This window comes from Notolabrus celidotus, chromosome 19 (assembly GCF_009762535.1).
Source record: "Notolabrus celidotus isolate fNotCel1 chromosome 19, fNotCel1.pri, whole genome shotgun sequence".
Taxonomy (NCBI): domain Eukaryota; kingdom Metazoa; phylum Chordata; class Actinopteri; order Labriformes; family Labridae; genus Notolabrus; species Notolabrus celidotus.
In genome coordinates this window covers 14,664,179-14,681,912 of record NC_048290.1, presented here as the reverse complement: position 1 = coordinate 14,681,912, position 17,734 = coordinate 14,664,179, and the positions used below count along the sequence as shown (strand labels likewise).

Sequence of the window (17,734 nt, the reverse complement as noted above, 5' to 3'; positions counted from 1 at the left end):
GAACAGCACCCAAAAAAGATTTAAAACCAGTCCACAAATCTTCTGAAGAGCTAACAACAGAGCCAAAGAAAGGTCGCTTACAAAGAGCTAATCCAAAACCTGGATCATTTAAAAATACCTGAATGAGCCACAGTCTTGCATTGGTTCCAGTATGACAGATTATTACTCACACACTGTTGTAAAACACTGCTGATCACACTCAGTGCATGCCAAGTAGATAATCTGCAGCTGCAAATAATCCCAACATTAGCACTTTCTACCTCTGTGTGAAAGATCTTTAAATACTACGATGCTGGATGGATTCAATTCTTTGTATGTCCTTTACATGAGGACGAACTGACAATTAAGTTACTTCATCTTTAACTTCATCTCTAACTTCATCTCTAACTTCATCTCTAACAATAGTCAGCTGACGTTATGTCTGTCCCCTTCATATTAAGTTAAAAAAACGGATCCAACGGTATAGGTGATTTGTACTTGGAGGGAAAGCTTAAAGGGAAATACAGGAGAGCAAGACTGAACTAACTGGTGAATAAGGCCAGCTCAGTCCTGGACCCTGCGGAGGTGGTGGCTGACAGGAGAATTATGGCCAATCTGTCGTCTTTGATGAACATTTCTTTTCTATATTCTTGTTGAAATTCTTGTACTGTACACCTTTTTGTTTGCTGCTGTAACTCCATGAATTTCCCCGTTGTGGGACGAATAAAGGAGTATCTTATCTCATCTTATCTTATCCTACAGCAGCCCTATTCAATCAGCGGCCCACAGGCCGCTGATTGAATAGGGCTGCTGTAGACTGTGAGATCAGGCCTTTGAAATGTACTGTTGCATGAAAATTGAATGTCTATGTGGATGCTATGTGGAGATCTTGAAGTTGGGACTCTGTTGATAATTTGACATAGAGTACGGTCTAGACCTCCTATGTTTGTAAAAACGTCTTGAGATAACATTTGTTGTGATTTGGCGCTATACAAATAAAGATTGATTGATTGATTCAGATTCAGATTCAGAATACTTTATTAGTCCTCGAAGGGCAATTCAGATTGATTGATTGATCTTGTTTTCCTTAATAAACATATTGAAACACAAAAAATGTATACAATTAAAGCAATCAATGTGCTACATGCTTTCTGCTGCTCAGAGTATGTGACCGCAGTGACTCTGCCTACTGTCACGTCACATGCATGCCCTCTGTACCTCTTTGTTTACATCGTGTATACAGCGAAAGAAGCGTAAAGCACAATAAGCGTGGAGGAGAGAAAAGCTCTGAAGAAAGTGTGCATGTGTGGTGTGAAGGACTTAGCAGAGTGATGTGAGGGAGCAGAGGGAGAGGGTGAATAGTTTGTGTTTGCTCACTGCTACTTCAAAGATGAGTGTATAAAATACAGAATACAGAATACAGAATACCTACAGTCCTGTGATACCAGACGTGAAATCAAAACACCAGAGAGAATAAATAGAAGCAAACAAGTGAGAGTGAGACTCACCCTCTCCGTTTGACTCCATCCGAGACGCTGTGTTGACTGTATCTCCAAACAAACAGTATCTGGGCATTTTCAAACCCACCACCCCGGCACAGACCGGACCTGTAAAACACGAGCAAGTTTATAGTCACACTTTAACAGTGGAAAACTACTGTAATACCTGGCACAGCAGAGGTCAAGTCATTAACACTTTGCTATGGTGGTGAAACTGTTTTTTAATAAGACGACAGAGGTGTGAGTGGACTGAAATTACTCAGAATGCTTTAAATCACTCTGACATTGCTAAGTACCAGCCTACGCATGCTGGTCCATTCCTGCTGCATGTCAAGTGTCTGGAATATAAACATGCTGCAGTGAGCTGGTACAGTCTAAATACTGCGTCAGGAGCTGCTGTACATGACATCAGATGAAATGCTGCACATGGATCAAGATAAAACATCCGGTGCTTATTTCCAGTCAGTGTGTTGTTATCCAGAGGTGGAAGTTACATATCACAGCTGCCCCATAATAACTAATGTATGTCTTAATGTCAGCTCTTGTGATAAACACAGCTAAAACTAAAACAGGCGGATACAGCTGTCTGGAACAGATTCAGTTTGCATTCAGGTTTTTGTTTTTAGATGTAATGTTTTTTGCATTCAAGGTTTGAGACTCAGGAAATTCTGGATTAATCTGCTCTTGTAATATTTTCAGGATGGTTTTAACCCTCCTGTTATGTTTGTTTCTCTGGAACAGCAATAATGCTCCTGGGTCAATTTGACCTGAGGCATATTCAATTATCCAAAAGTGTCAAAACCCCCAAAAATCCCAATACACATTTTTTTAAATCTAATTTTTAACTACATTACTAACCATTTAAATCAAGACTTAGTCCATTGGTGTTCTTTAATTCTCACAGATCATTGTTCAATGAGTATAATTCACTTGTTTTTTATTATAATTAATGTTAAAACTTTTTTTGAATGTACATTGGAAAGTCCTAAAAATAAATACCATAGTTTTACATGACATAGATTATTTATTTATTTTTCCCATTTTGAACTTTTTTTTTTATGAAGTGATGTTGATAAATCAACAGGACTCATCTTCTGTCACATGCTGCCCATATTTGTATGCTGTATTTAGCTGGTTTGGAAGGCATATATTGCCTAAAATAGACTTCAAAAAGGGTCAATTTGACCTGCAACATAACAGGAGAGTTAAAGACATTTTCAAACTGCACATCCCATGTGTAAAATTAATTTATTTCTAACTTATATGTTTAGACTATGGACCAGTTGTTATAAAACTTGACTTTATTTTCAGTGTTTCCGAGATTTCAGTGCAGATGATAAGAAAAAAACAATATTGAGACAGACTGGGCTGGCTAAAATCATGAAGTCTACGTTCAGTTTCTTCAGCCCTGTAATTAGGTTTTACTTCTCCTGTATATAAGTTACAATTAAAGTTGATCCTTAAACTCTCAGACTCTCAGGAGTAGAGAAGCTCTCCTGCTGTTTTAAACTTCTAATAACAGAAGAGGAGATAGAGAAATATGCTTTGGGTCGTCCAAGTTTCTGTGGAAATTATTCCTCAGATTTTTGTGTTGCAACCAACGTTGGATCAGATCAGAAGCTTCTTGGAGAGGATCTGTTTGTCCACAGAATACATTCATCGACAGCTTAGTGTTCTTTTTAAATTAAACAGAACAAGTTCTCATACTGAAAATATCCAAGTGGTCTGGTTTGGACTTCAGATATCCGAGCTGCTTTTCTGATTTGTTGAATTTTTTAAAAAGTCTGATTTTGTTTCTTAGTCCCGCTGGAAGAAAACGAATCTTTGATAGACAGACAGCAGAATTAAGAATGGGTCAGAGCATGCCAAGGAGAGAAAATAAAAGAGGAGCTCTATCAGTGAAAAATAGCAACAGAAAAACAACCTCCAAAACATTATCAGGCTACTATGGAAACACATAGAGAGGAACATCTGCATCTAAAAGAATAAATAATGACATCCACTCATTTCTACACTCAGCAGGATGATCCGAGTAATCCTGAGATACACTCACCTGTGTGTATACCTATCCTGAGCCTCAGCTGGTCATTGGGTCTGTGTCGTATCTTGAACGTTTTGACCTGCTCTAATAACGCCAGCGACATCCCGGCAATCTCTCTGGCGTGGAGCTTTCCGTTCCGTACAGGCAGGCCTGACACCACCATGTAGGCGTCACCGATGGTCTCCACCTAAAACAAAACACAAGATCAAGATAGAAGTTAGATAAAGACTGATTTACTGACTGTATTCTCCAGTAGTTTTTAAGAGTTCCTGAAAGCATCATTAATAAAGAAATAAATTACAAGCACTTGAACGTTAAAATTGCATTATTCTACACAAAGTAAGAGAAAAAAACTGAGGATGCATTAAAATACCACACTGTGATTATTCTGTTGATTATCCAGACTCACCTTGTACACATCAAAGTTATCAATGATGGCATCAAAGCAGGTGTACAGATCATTGAGCAGTGTGACCACCTGTACAGAGAAGAAGAGTTTTTATCATGACTCCAGAGAAATAACAATACTGCATGAAAGGTGTCTGAAAATCTGAGCACTCATCCTTTCACACATCATTCACAAGTGGAAAAAGCGGGCGACTTAAGCTGCACCATTAAACACACTTGGCGTGTCATGATCTCCATGATTACCTGATTCAACCTCCCAATATAAAGGTTTAATTAAGCTGCAAAATATCCGATAAGTCCAAGCATCATCACAGCATCTATCTGCTATTCAACTATTCACGTCATTCCTTAAATTTCTGCATGTAAGATAAATCTGTGAGGGAGTGACAAAGTCGGAGCTTGCACGCCAAACGCAAGAATTATTTTCTGCCTCTATAAACAGTTCAAACTAGGTCATCTGACTGAACTCAAGTGCCATGCAAGGCCACTAATCAGCTTATCATTCACACACACTCACACACTGTTGGCTACTTCTTCATGAGCAATTTGGGGTCCAGAATCTTGGTAAAAGTTCCAACAAGAAGAAATGAGGAGCCCTGGATCTTCTGATTAATTGGCAGCCTGCTCTTGCCTCTGAGGCACAGCCGCCAAAATAAGTGAACCTTTTTTCATTGTTTAAATGGAGGCGACACTTCTTTTGTTTTTCAAGAAGCGTCCATTAAACACAGAGTCAGCCAGGAGCGACAGCATGACAAGTCTCTGAGTGACACAAGCAACAAATCCAAATGTCAAGCACCAGAGGCCGACAGAACTAAAGGGCAACTTCACGCAGCACAACAATACGGTCTGTTGATGCTCCGACAGTCTCTGCTCTACTGATGAGTCTCAGATCAGTCAGCTAAAACACTTCTGGGATCTGACACCAACATGACACTGTTTCTGTGCTGCCTCATGGCCCTGCAGACTCACAATATGGGGACAACTATGATAAGAAGTCCATGTTCATACAGTGTGTTTTATGTAGTTTATGGTTGAGAGCTGGGATGATAAAGAAATGTATCTGAAACTTTAATTCATGTCATGATGGTAAGTGTTTAGTCTCAATTGCTAGTTCCAAGGTTCTCATAGTTTTATGTTCCTCTGCTAAGTAGTGGTTCAATTTGGATTAACCAAAAAGGAAAACCTGCTGTTCAAGTTCCTCAGCTATCACAGGAGCTGCATAAGGAATTAGGATTTATATTTATAAAGCTATAATGGGAGAATTTATGTCTTAATGCTGCACGCTGCTCTGCTCCAGCTCTGACTGGATATGGGCTCCTTCGGCCTCCTCTTTAATCTCAATGGGACTTCCTGGTTAGATATCTCACCTCAATGGTTAGGTCCATATGTTTTTAGTCAGTGTTAAAATGCTGAGAAATTTTAAGTCCTGAGATTCAGCAGGACTTCAGTTTCCCTCTCTATCTGTGTCTGTCTGCAGTGGCCCGCTGAGGCTCACTGACAAACACATTTACAGCATCATAAATCAAAGCAGCAGAAAGAATATTTCATACACAATCTGGATTAAATTGAACAGATTAGAGGGCTGTAATGTAGCATTAATGTCAGATGTTGGCTGTTTACTCAAAGACCAATTTGTTGTGAAGTCGTCTTCTTTAATGTCAAGTTTTTAAACGGTCTCTTAGCGTCAAATCAAACCCAGCTGGATTTTTGTCTCGTCAGGACTTTGCAGTCATGAGCAAAAACCTCGTTCAGCATGAAATGTGAGAAACTAATTTACTTTACTCCTGAAGACATGGAGTGGGATTTAAATGTGGAGGAGACGAATGCCAGGTTAACAAATACAAAACATTTGAACATTGCCTCTCTCAGATTAGTGGATTAGCTCAAAAGGTCTTAAATAAAAGCCGACGCAACTTGCAAAAATAATCAGAAGAATATTTTATATTTGGAAACATGAATTGTTAGCACACAGAGGATTAGCTAGATTTCTTCATCCCACCTTTCATTGGCTAAAAATAAGTTTGTGGTCGCATTTTTGGATCAACAGTCGATCATGACATTTAGGAAACAGTAACATCTTCAGGAGAGAGTATACAGCATAAATGTATCTGGATGCAGGTGAGGTGACATATGTTGTATATTCATAAACAACACTGCAGTATGAAGAAAGATGCATCCGACTAATGCACTGCAATATTTTCAGAATGGCTCGTATAGGGTACGAGAAGGAGCATCACAATTACTGTTGAGTGGTGGTGAGAGGTTTGATTGACTGACAGGCTGACAGCAGGGCTGATAGTGTAAATTTCCTCTGGAGGTGCTGAGCTGGGGGTGGGGAGGGTTGGAGACATTTGGGCCTGAATGCTGCCTGACAGGAACAGCTGTAAACACTACTGGCAGCTCCAAGTAAAAAGCATTCATGAAGTTTCAGATGACGTTAATCTCCATTGAAACTCAATGAAGTAGAGCTTGAAAAGAGGTCAAAGGTGAACAGAGCGAGTGTTTGTTCTCAGGTGACTCCATCACATGGTGTTAGACTGTTTCAGCGCTGAGCCACTGCAGAGATGTGATATCAGTCTACTGTACTTGGTCTGAAACCTCCTCCTTGTATTCATGTGAGAGGGAGATATGTGGTGGCATAATGTGACTCAACTCTGCGTCAACACACTCTCCCATCCAACAAGTGGACTATTTTGAGTTGCAGCCTGTGTGGGAACACACACACTGTGGAAACTATGAGACACACTGTAGGAAGAGACCTGATGCTGGTGAGCACTTCAATGCATGAATACAGAAACAGAATCATCTCGCTGTGATCATGAGCTGTAAGTTTAAAGCTTCAAATCTGAACAAGGAGCGACACAGAGAGAGAAACAGAGAGTTACACTTCAGCAGAGAAGTGATCAGTGTGTACCTGTAGAGGTGTACTTTCTGCAGACATTGATGTGAAGCCCACAATGTCGCTGAAGTAAATCGTGACGCTGTCAAATGCCTCTGCCTGCACCGTCTCCCCTCGCTTCAGCTGCTCTGCTACTGAACTGGGAGAGGAGAGAAAGGGACACACAGTAAGGTCACATTCTTATCTTTACACATAGAGATGTTTAGAAAAGAAAAGACTCAGTTATTCAGAATTAATGTGATCAGATTTAGGGTTTCAGACTGGATCAAACTTTGAAAATGGAAGGTTTAAAAGAAAGTAAAGGTTTGAATATCGCATTTTAGTTTTGATCTAGATAAAACATTTAGTATGTATTATCTATAATGTGATGTGATAAGATAAGATAGTCCTTTACTCGTCCCACAACGGGGAAATTCAAGTGTCACAGTAGCAAAGTAGACAGTGCAAAAAAATATAAAGCAAACAAGAGCCTATAAAATATCAATTATTAAAAAGTTATTAGCAATTAAAATTAAAGAAGTAAAAATAAGCAAATCTTACAACATATATATATATTATTGGTACGGATAAGAAAGTCAAATTAGAAAAGACCTGCGATATCTCTCCGTGAGACACCGCGGGTGAAGATTATTACTATTACAATTAACTGTTACCTCAAAATCTCCAATGAAAGCTCTCATTTCGGTCACTTCAGGAAGCAAACATGCTCTGACTGTTCAGTTTAATCCAGTTTTAATTTGATTCAGGTTGGAGACACTGGAAAATACTCATGTCTTTACGTTACGTAGATGGTATTGTTATTTGTTTGTTGATTTAGTGCAGACACATGACAAGATTTTCTTATTTATTCATGTGATTTTATAGTTTTTATTGGTTGAATGTTTTATTAAATGCATTTTAAATGGAACCTTTAGCACTTTTATCATTTTATCATGTCTATTAATTTCATCAATTATATTGTTATATTAGTTTTAGGATAATTTAGTATGTTTAGCACATTAAGTTTGTTCTGTCTCACATCTGTCTTGTAATTCTGTAATTACTTAACGTCTCTCTGGCTGCAAAACAAGTTTACATACGGGCACAAATAAAGTAACCTGAACTTGAACCTGATTTTGCAGCAGTTGAATTGGTGCAGCCCTTCCTTGTCTGCAGGACACTGAAGTGTTTCTCACTTCGCTTTGATACATTTCTCAGATCAGAATTGAAATTTTCAAAACTACTTGTTCAATCTTCACATCATTGCGTCACTTGTGCACATCAAAAAAACCCTTTCTCATTTCTTTGAACAAGTTGCAAATGCTTTGGTACATCCATGCAAATGGTTATGTACAATTCTCTGCTGTTTCCTACATTATCAATCGCTCATGTCATGTTGATCAAAATGTATTATAATGGGTCTCTGTTGAATAATCTCACCCTCCACAACATTTAGGCATTAGTTCATCGCATAAGTCTTCACATGCAAAATGGTTGAACATGTTGTCAGAATATGTCAGTCATATTTCTGTACATTTCAATTAGATTTTTTTTCTAAATCTGTCCTGAATTGGTAAATTGCTCCCAGGTGAATCTTGACTTTCTCTAACGAAGGCCCAACAGACAGGAACGTCAGGAGGTGTAGGAAGACTGCACTGCACTGTAATTCCTACAGCACTGCATGTGCAGTTTCCCCTATGTTCATATTTCTACTTCTGATTTTTGTTTTTCCTTTGTGCTATGCAGTGCTGTCCTTTTCTTTCTGTATTGCAATGACATGGTCTGACAACAAATTAAAGTACAAACAGTAAAAGCGTAAATGTGAATCTTGTCCAGTCCCTTGCAATCAATCTCCCACATACACTAAGGTGTAACTTACAATTTACAATAACTGCCATCGAAACTTTAGCCATAGTTTACTTCAGAACGTCCCTCCAGAGTACACTGTTATATTGACAACATTACTAAGTAATTTGACTTTCTTATCCGTACACAATGACACAAGGACTTGTCACTCTGATGGCACTGACATGTTCATTGACACAGATATTTACTTTTGCGAGATGAACTAAGGATTTTGAGCAAGATACTGGTAATCCATGGTGTTTTGTTATTTGTATGAATTGTTTTGAGAAATGCACTTACTGTTTTGCAAATGTCGAGGATGATTCGAGAAATGTACCAAAGCGACTGAGAAAAACTGTAATAAGGCTGCTTTGGGGAGGCATTAAGTGCATTCAGGATAACTACATGTTGACTTAAGAGTCCATGAGGCAATTTCTGAATGTTTTAATGTTAAGTTTTCATAAAAAAAATGTCTTTATTTAATGGTAAGTTATTCATCTTGTTGATTCAGAAAAGCAGAGTCATTCTATTTCTCAAGTGAATTCAACATGCTTCCGTAAGATCAACCTTATTGAGCCTTCGTCCTGTGAGAGGTAAAATACAAAAACAAGGTAAGACGCCACATGCAGGTTGTGTGATGAGAAAAGATGACGATGGTTGTTTCATTCAAAGCAAAATTTAACTTCGGCGTCTTTGTTTTTCCGTAACACAGCTTCAGAATGCCTCGCAGCTTCAATTTCACCTGGTTGCTGTTTCTTCTTTTCAAATTCTGCTCATTTCTACTTCCTCTAAATCAAATTACTCTTCAGGCTGAAACACAGACACAGAAGTTATTAGTTCAATTTTAAAAGCCGTGAGAAATGCTGAGCGTCCTTCCTCTCAGGCCCGGGCTTTAAAGCAGGAGAGATTCTTCAGCTGAGGAGGACAGATGTGTGAGAAAGATGGGATTTGCGGTTGTGGTGTTATCCTAAACTCTCTGTCTCGACTTAATGAGCGCTCTGCCTGTCAGCTCTCTCTGTTCCCTTTCATCTACAGTCAGATTGTTCCCAGGGAAATGTGTATCTGTTAATACAACGAGGTGTTGGGAGGGTTTTTGTGTCTTTCTAATTAATTCAGGGATTTAACACATTGACAAAGTGTCATTGAGGCACGCTGAAACACTCAGCCCACACTTTTTGTGGCTTCAAGTTAAATGAAGTTTTAAGCTTCTTGGAAGGAGAACAAGAGCATGAACATGAAGTGTAATTCTCCTCACTGTGGTAAAATTTGATAGAGGAGGTTTTCAGCTTTCCTCTTCTCCTCCAGGTAGGCTTGTGTTCGCTCCTCCACCAGGTTCTCCAGGTTGTTGGCGTACTGCTCCATCCTGGACAGCAGGTTGTTGAGGATACTGGTGCTGCCCTCCCTAAAGGAAAACACAAACACACAGATTACTGTGACATCCACAACCAGTCTCCAGGTCAGTGAAGAGTCCTTTCTGGAGTTAATGTGAGAGAGGCAAGGATTTATCGATGAGTGGTTACAAAAAGAGAAAAAATTACAGGCTTAATACTTTGATAATCGTGATTTCAACATTAATATTTTTGGTTCAAATGCTGAAATCAAATCTGAACGTCTAAGACTTAAAGTTTCAACCCTTTTTCAACTTATAAATAGTTTATTTTAGAGGTGAACGAAAGATGGAAATGATTATTGTGACAGTGTTTCTCCAGAGTAACCTTCCAGTGGTATTTCTATTTTTTCACTCAATACCTCCAACACTAATACCTGATGCTACTCCGGCCCTATCAGCATCCACACTGTGAATATCGCTGACAGGCTGCAGCACCGAACTGGACCACAAGAGAGGAAGGTATTGCTTAACCCTGCCCGGAGGATATTTATACCAGGCACGGCCAGAATAAGACTCCGAGAATCATTAAAGATACCAACCAGCCGGGTAATGACTTTTCTCCCTGCAGCGGTCAGGAAGAAGGGACCGGATACAGCAGCCCTGAGAGGCTGAGGGAGAGCTTCTGCCCTCAGGCTGCTGCAGGATCTGAAATGAGGTCACTATCCAAGACACCCTCACAAATCCCACGGATGCAGTTTCCAATTCCAATTTGTAAATTCAAATTTTATGCATATGAAGGTTTCAGGAACATTTCGCTATGCTCCAAAATACAAAATGATTACATAACTGGTCACTTGAAACAATCAGTAAAAAGAAATAACTGACCTTTTATAATTATAGTTTTTGTTCTTATTTTATTAAATAGAATAACTTGAAGGGATTAGATTTACTTTAATAAGATAAGATAAGATAAGATACTCCTTTATTGGTCCCACAACGGGGAAATTCATGGAGTTACAGCAGCAAACAAAAAGGTGAACAGTACAAGAATTTCAACAATGTATTTTCACAATATATATATATAAAAAAGTGTTCATCAAAGACGACAGCTTGGCCATAATTCTCATACAATTCTCAAAACAACTAGATTGGTCAAATAAAATTCAGCTGATGATAGTCAATGTAATTGCTTAGATCTGGTATTAACTGTTGTATTACATTATTATTGTTTACTATAACTTACAGTCATACTATATAACCATATTTATTATAGTGCTTAATCTGTCATAACCAAACCATAATCACACCCTGTCAACCTGTCAATACTTAATCATTTTAATACTGCCCGTTATTACCACTATCTAAACAATTTGTAACAATTGTACATATCTTAAATTTGTATTATTTTATTTATCTATTTTCATTTTTACTGATTTTATTTTACTTATTTAAACGTATTCTTGATTGTAAATAAACCAAATTTCCTCCCTGAGATCAATGAGTAATATCTTATCTTATCTTATCTTAACTAATCCCAAGTTAGTCTAACTTATCTGCAGGATAAAAATGCAAAATAGAAAAAGTAAAGAAAGTGAAATACAATCTAAAAAATGTCTTATCCTTTGTTGAATCTAACACCTGCACAGCCCTTAATGCAATTCAAACACCAGCTTAGATATTCAGGTGTGGAATGCTGGTTGCAGTATATGTAGACCAAAGCTGCTAACCCCAACCTGAACTGCTGACGATGAAAGTCTGCAAGACTCACATCTCTCTAATTCAACAACCCAAGTTGGACTTTGTTTTCAAACTTTTAATCTTCAATTCCCAACTGATGCTGACTCGCGTGACATCACCGGAGGTTGATGATGGATGCATGAAGCCTTATGACACTTTGTGGCTTCCTTGTATGTGCCAAAAAATATTCAGAGCTTTGAAACAAACACAGAGACATCTGGTGTCCTTTGTAACTGAAGATGGGGGCACTGATTGGTTTCGCACACGCCCTATGTGCTGCACGAATGCTGCAGAGTCCCAACTATTTTTTGTGACGACACTCTGATTTGTAAAACTGGTGTCGTTCCTCTTTAAATCATTGGTCACCTGCACTTTAATGTGTAATTTATGAATCACTTCCTCCTATAATATCTGACGGACAAAAGAAACATGCTTTCATAACTTCAATTCCATCTGGATTGAATCATATAAATGCAATATTTATGTCTACGAAAAGAAAACTATAAATGTCAGAAAAGCCAGAGTCCAAGGATTGACCCCTGTGGAACTCCTCGTCTCAGCACATTTCTGTTAGCTCTAAATAATTACTGCCGTGACCTCCGAGGTTTGACGCCAGCTTACATGAGGTGAAAATCCAATCATTCAAAGGTCTCACAGAGTCTTTGATTTGCTGCTTCTCCTTTAACACAGCTACCTGCGATCAATAGCAACCACATGCAGGAAAGCCGAGGTATAACGGGAAAACACGTGATGAATATTACTCATCCATTTATCCAGGAATGACATATTATGGTTATGCTTAATTTTTGCATGTATACAGAATCGCTCATATAAACACTCAGCAGCTGTCCAACATGAAGGAAGAACAGACGCTCCAAACATCCTCCAAAAGGTCTGTACTTATGTCTCAGCCGCTTTGATCCTCGCACTTCACTTATATTCTTAAAATTACATAATACATGTATTGCATAATGTGTGTGTGTCTCAGGAGATCTCCATTTTCATACACACACACACACACACACGCATGCATGTACACCCATTTACTCCGACGGAGCGAGAGAGTGAGTCATCCACACCACCGTGGCGGCTAAAAGCATCAATGCCTGGCACCCTGCCATGTTTCTTGTGGGTCACAGATCCTACACACACCCACATGTTGTTTAAGTTTAAAGAGCTAAACATCAGAGGGAGACATGAAAGACAGTGATGAGTATTAACACACTGAAGGCAATCATACAAGCCATGCACTGTTCACTGCAGCACAGCTCACAGACAGCAGCGTTTTCAGACCATTCATGTAAATCATCAGTCTGTATGATGAACGTGATGTTTGAGAGAAGGTAATAAAACTTTATTTTTATCCCGCCTCTGAAAACAAGAGTTTACAAAGTGCTTTGACAAACGAGCTAATCACGATGCTCAGCAGGCAACAAAAGAACTGAAAAAAACACACGGCCAGACACAGCAGGGAAATAGAAAGTACAGTCAATATGAGGTCAAAGCGAGAGGATAAGAGATGTAAAAAAAAAAAACACACAGCAGAGAGGAAACAGGGTGAAGATACAAACAAGAGAGGAGTACACAAATACAGGAAACAGGAAAAATATAGAAATAATAGAAATAAAAGCAAAAAATAAAATAAATGAAAATAGAAAACAAATAAATAAAAGCTATAAACAGAAAAAATAAAGCAATTCAATCAAGGAAATAGAAGTAGAAGAAAGAATTGAAAGAAATAAAAGCTGTCGTACATTTTATCTCCTCTGAAATCTACTCTATTTTCTTTTTTGCGATAGTTGTTAGTACTATGTCTCTGTCTTCCTGTCTTTTTTTTTATTTACACCGACAAACTATTGTATCCATCCACATCTGAATTGCATTGTTTCTCATACTGTATTTTTTTTTTTCATAACCTAGTGCAATTTTATCTGTGCAATAACTTACCTCACTATCTTTTCATAAGACAGAAGTGTACATAGTGTGTAGGCCTATGTATCTGTAATGTTTGCAATATTTTATTTTATTATATTATATTTTATCTCATTTTGATTTTTGTTTTGATTTGATTTGATTACTTTATTCCGAACATGTAAAAGTAAAAATAGAAGAAATAACAAAAAAAAGCATACAAGTTGAAAAGAAGAAATAGTTATACAAACGTACAAGAAAAAAAAAGAAATAGTTACACAAAAGAAACAAAATTAATATTAGCAAGCACTGAAACATTTTACTTTACATGTGCAAAATGAAGTAGGAAGAAGTTAAAACTTATCTAATTCTACCCATTCATTCACTATTATCTGGCATTATACTAGTGCACCTCCACAAGTCAAATCTTCATATATTATCTTCATATTTACACCTACAATTAAAAGCAAACCCCTCTTGATTCTCAACATTTGTCTTCCTCCTTGTACCTCATGAAAATCATTTATTTGTACTTCTTCTTGAACTGGATTATGTTCTGACATTGCTGTAGCTCCATATTGAGACTGTTCCACAGTTTTACACCACAGACTGAAAAACAAAAACTTCTCCTTGTGGTCCGAACACTCACCATATTTAACCTTAACTTCCCTCTTAAGTTATAATCCCCTCTCTTTCAAAGGACAATCTTTGGATATTTCCTGGAAGGAGATTTTTCCTTGCCTTGTACACAATTTGTGCAGTTTTAAAATCTACCGTTATCATTACTATTATTATTGTTATCATATTTTTAACTATGTAAGCACATTGTTGTATTCCCCTGCCCTGTGTTGTAAGCTGCTCCAACAAAATAATTTCCCTCAATGAGGGATCAATAAAGAATATCTTATATTACCTCTCTTATCCTCTGTGCAATAATTGTTGTCTGATCAACTCCTGCTAATCATTTATCAGCTCAAACTCCAACACAATACCATCAGATTCAGTCGCCATTTTTCCCATACTCAAAAAAGTAATAAGAGCTGGAGGACCAGAAACTGAAGATATGACTAGCATGGAAGTCGTAAAGCCAACTAGTGTTTAAGTGAAGTATTGCAGAGCGACATGGACACTCTGATGCACATGTGTGTTATTGTCATGATGGTGTAGACAACAACTGCGTGGAGTCAACTAAGAAGTATAAACCAGGCTTTAACTGTTACACTTAACCCTTTGACTCTGCTTGACATCCCTTCACATTACCTCCTCCTTTCATCCATTCATCCATCTTTCCCCCTTGTATACTTTTTTTGCATTCTTCAACTCTTATTCATTCATTTGATTCCTAATAATGACACAGTGCAGTTCTCTTTAAATATATTTTGATACATGATTACTCGTGTGTTCAAGGAAGTTTCTCAGGATTTACAGAACTGCTTCATAACCCAGTGACAGCTGAACTCAAATAACCCTTCCTGAATCGAACCGTTCTTTCCAAGAAACTTGACACAAAAAAATTCTACAAAAGTTCTGAATGCTCTTAAAGTCTTAAAGACATTATGAAACCGCACTCAGATGTAGACAACGCTTGATGTGGAAAAGTGAGTGATCCTGCAGACTTAAATTTCACCTGGAGATGAGGGTGCAGAGCTTTATAGATTAAGATTCATTCTAAGGGTCCAAAGCTCCTGACTGTGAGTCAGTGGAAAAAGCCTGACAGGATGGTTCAAGGACACATGGCTGTCATTAGGAGGATTGTCGATCAGCGTGTGTTTGGATGCTGGATCCAGAGGCTGATTAAAAATTAAAAACATTCTCCAGCATCTGAAAAACGAATGCAGAGAGCTTTTTTCTTTCTTTCTTGTTTACAAAACAGCTCAGCATACCTTGCATAGATACATTTATTGAAATCTTTGGACTGATGGAAAAAATGTGAAGTGAGGAACAAAAGAAGATATATCTCAAAATTTAAATTTCAGTTCAGAACACAAACTGAAATCAAATGAAGCAGAGAGGACGAACACTGAGAGACCCTCAGTGTGACCCGTTCACAGCTAAACACCCCTCCTGTTGGCGCCCCTCAGGCCTAAGCTCTCACACACCAAAATAACGTCCCATCAATCAAAGCATGTCAACAACATACATTTACTTAATGAAAATAACCGGCAAACAGTACATTAACGTGCAGGCCGCTCTGCTGAAGGGCTTCAGACACGTGAGGAGGGGTGTTCTGCATACGGCCGTCAACAGCATCCTTGAGTGCTTCTGAGGATGTCAATCATGCAGAGCTCTCTCCTCTGAGCCTCTGCAAATGGAAAGCCATACATCACCGAACTCATCCTGACTTACAGAGCGAACAGAGGAGAGGTCAGGCTGAGAGGATAAACACACAGAGCACACAGATCTGCTCAGAGATCCCACAAACCACCTGTTTTTTAATCCCTACTTCAAAATCAATGCACAGAATTTGTAGCGTTAAGCGACTGTCGTGCTGGGATCATGGATTTTGGATATTTTGGAGACAACTTATCAAAGGGATGAGATTCACAGTATTCACAGCATTATTGTTTCTCCTCAAGGTTGACGTCTCAGCAGTCACCTTACACTAAAGAGCAGCACAAAGGAGAGCAGTTGTAGTCTTATGGATCTGGTTTCATAACAGTGCAGCTCATGAATGGTTTGTGACATCAGAGAGGCCTTGAACCCACCCACAAGGACGTTTCACGCTCACACAGAAACACAGAAAGGCGATGAAGTCTTCAGAGAGATGGTTACTGAAAAACATCAAAAACCTTATTTTCAACCATTTCAGTTTTTCTACAATATGTCTTGTTGTTATTATTTGATGAGGATGTTCGTCATGATGGAACTAGTGCTTGTGATATATTATATCTGAATGGCATAAAATACGTAGATGACTTTGTAGTCAATGAGCAAATCATTGGAAGCGGCTCTTACTGTAAACAATCTGTTTGCTGAGCAGTCGGCCTGGCATCTATATTTGAAATTTAATTTTTAAAGGAGCGTTCGAAATGGGACAGCCTTCAACGCATCGCCATGACTCAACCAGTCTTCAAATGCACCCTTCAAAGGATGCAGCCCCTGAATTGGGACACAATGGCTTCAACCACAGAATACCTTTAAATGCATGAATCAGTTTGAGTTTATATCTAGTTATTGATTAATTTAGGAAACATCCATGTAATGCAGGATGCAGGATAAAGTGCAGCAATGGTTCATTAAAGTCAACAGACTGGAGGAAATCACTTGTGCATTTTCTCTACGTTGACAATCTGTGATCACATGACCAAAGATGGGTTTATACATGTAGCTCAGAGGTGAAATCACAGCTACCTTGACTCTCTTCCCATTTAATCAATGTAATTACACGTCTGTGCTAAACTGGTCACGGAGAAGTCCCGTGAAGAACACACAGCATGTGTTTCCTCTCAGAAGTTCTGATTGCCAGAGAACATTGTTGATGTTGAGGACGACATCACACAAGGTGAAGGAGGTGTCGGTGATTATGTCCTTTTCAATAACACACATCCAGCAGAGTCGATTCCATACATCCCGCTCACGTTGATTGCCTCCCTCTATTAAAGTGAATGAAAGAACATCAACATGATTACTTTGGCTATTGATTGCATGAATGTCCCATTCAGTCTCCTTCCATCGCTCAATATCACAAAGTGAATTTAAGAAATGCACACATAACAACCATGGCCTGATTGAGCGTGACACATCTGTCCAGATTAACATCAGCACTGGGAATCAGTTATACTGCCAGAGGCAGCACAAACACAAGAATCACTTCGTCTTAAGATAAGCCAGATACCGCAAAACAAAACCATGTTAGACACAGCGAGCTCCAAGATGCCATTCAGCGTAATGAACCGTGACCCGTGTTTTGATCTTCCTGTCAAAACTCACAGGACAGGCTGACTGCACCTGGCAGGCACAACACAACACAGGCTGCTAGACACAGCATTCACACACACTCTGCTTCAAATCCTGAACCTTTATACATTCAATTACATCGTCAACACATTCAGGTAACCACTAAGATCTTAAAGTAGCACTCTCAGAAATCTAAGTTTGGTTATTTT

The 17,734-nt window shown here is 38.6% G+C and overlaps 1 protein-coding gene across 1 annotated transcript in view; it reads right to left on the bottom strand.

Annotated features, from left to right (window-relative positions):
- Positions 1-17,734, bottom strand: part of LOC117831480 (atrial natriuretic peptide receptor 2) — a 76,774-nt gene that overhangs the window by 2,341 nt on the left and 56,699 nt on the right. The window contains 5 exon segments of the mRNA XM_034710200.1: positions 1,488-1,586; positions 3,532-3,706; positions 3,929-3,997; positions 6,842-6,965; positions 9,906-10,052. Of these exon segments, the coding sequence (XP_034566091.1) occupies positions 1,488-1,586; positions 3,532-3,706; positions 3,929-3,997; positions 6,842-6,965; positions 9,906-10,052 (614 nt within the window).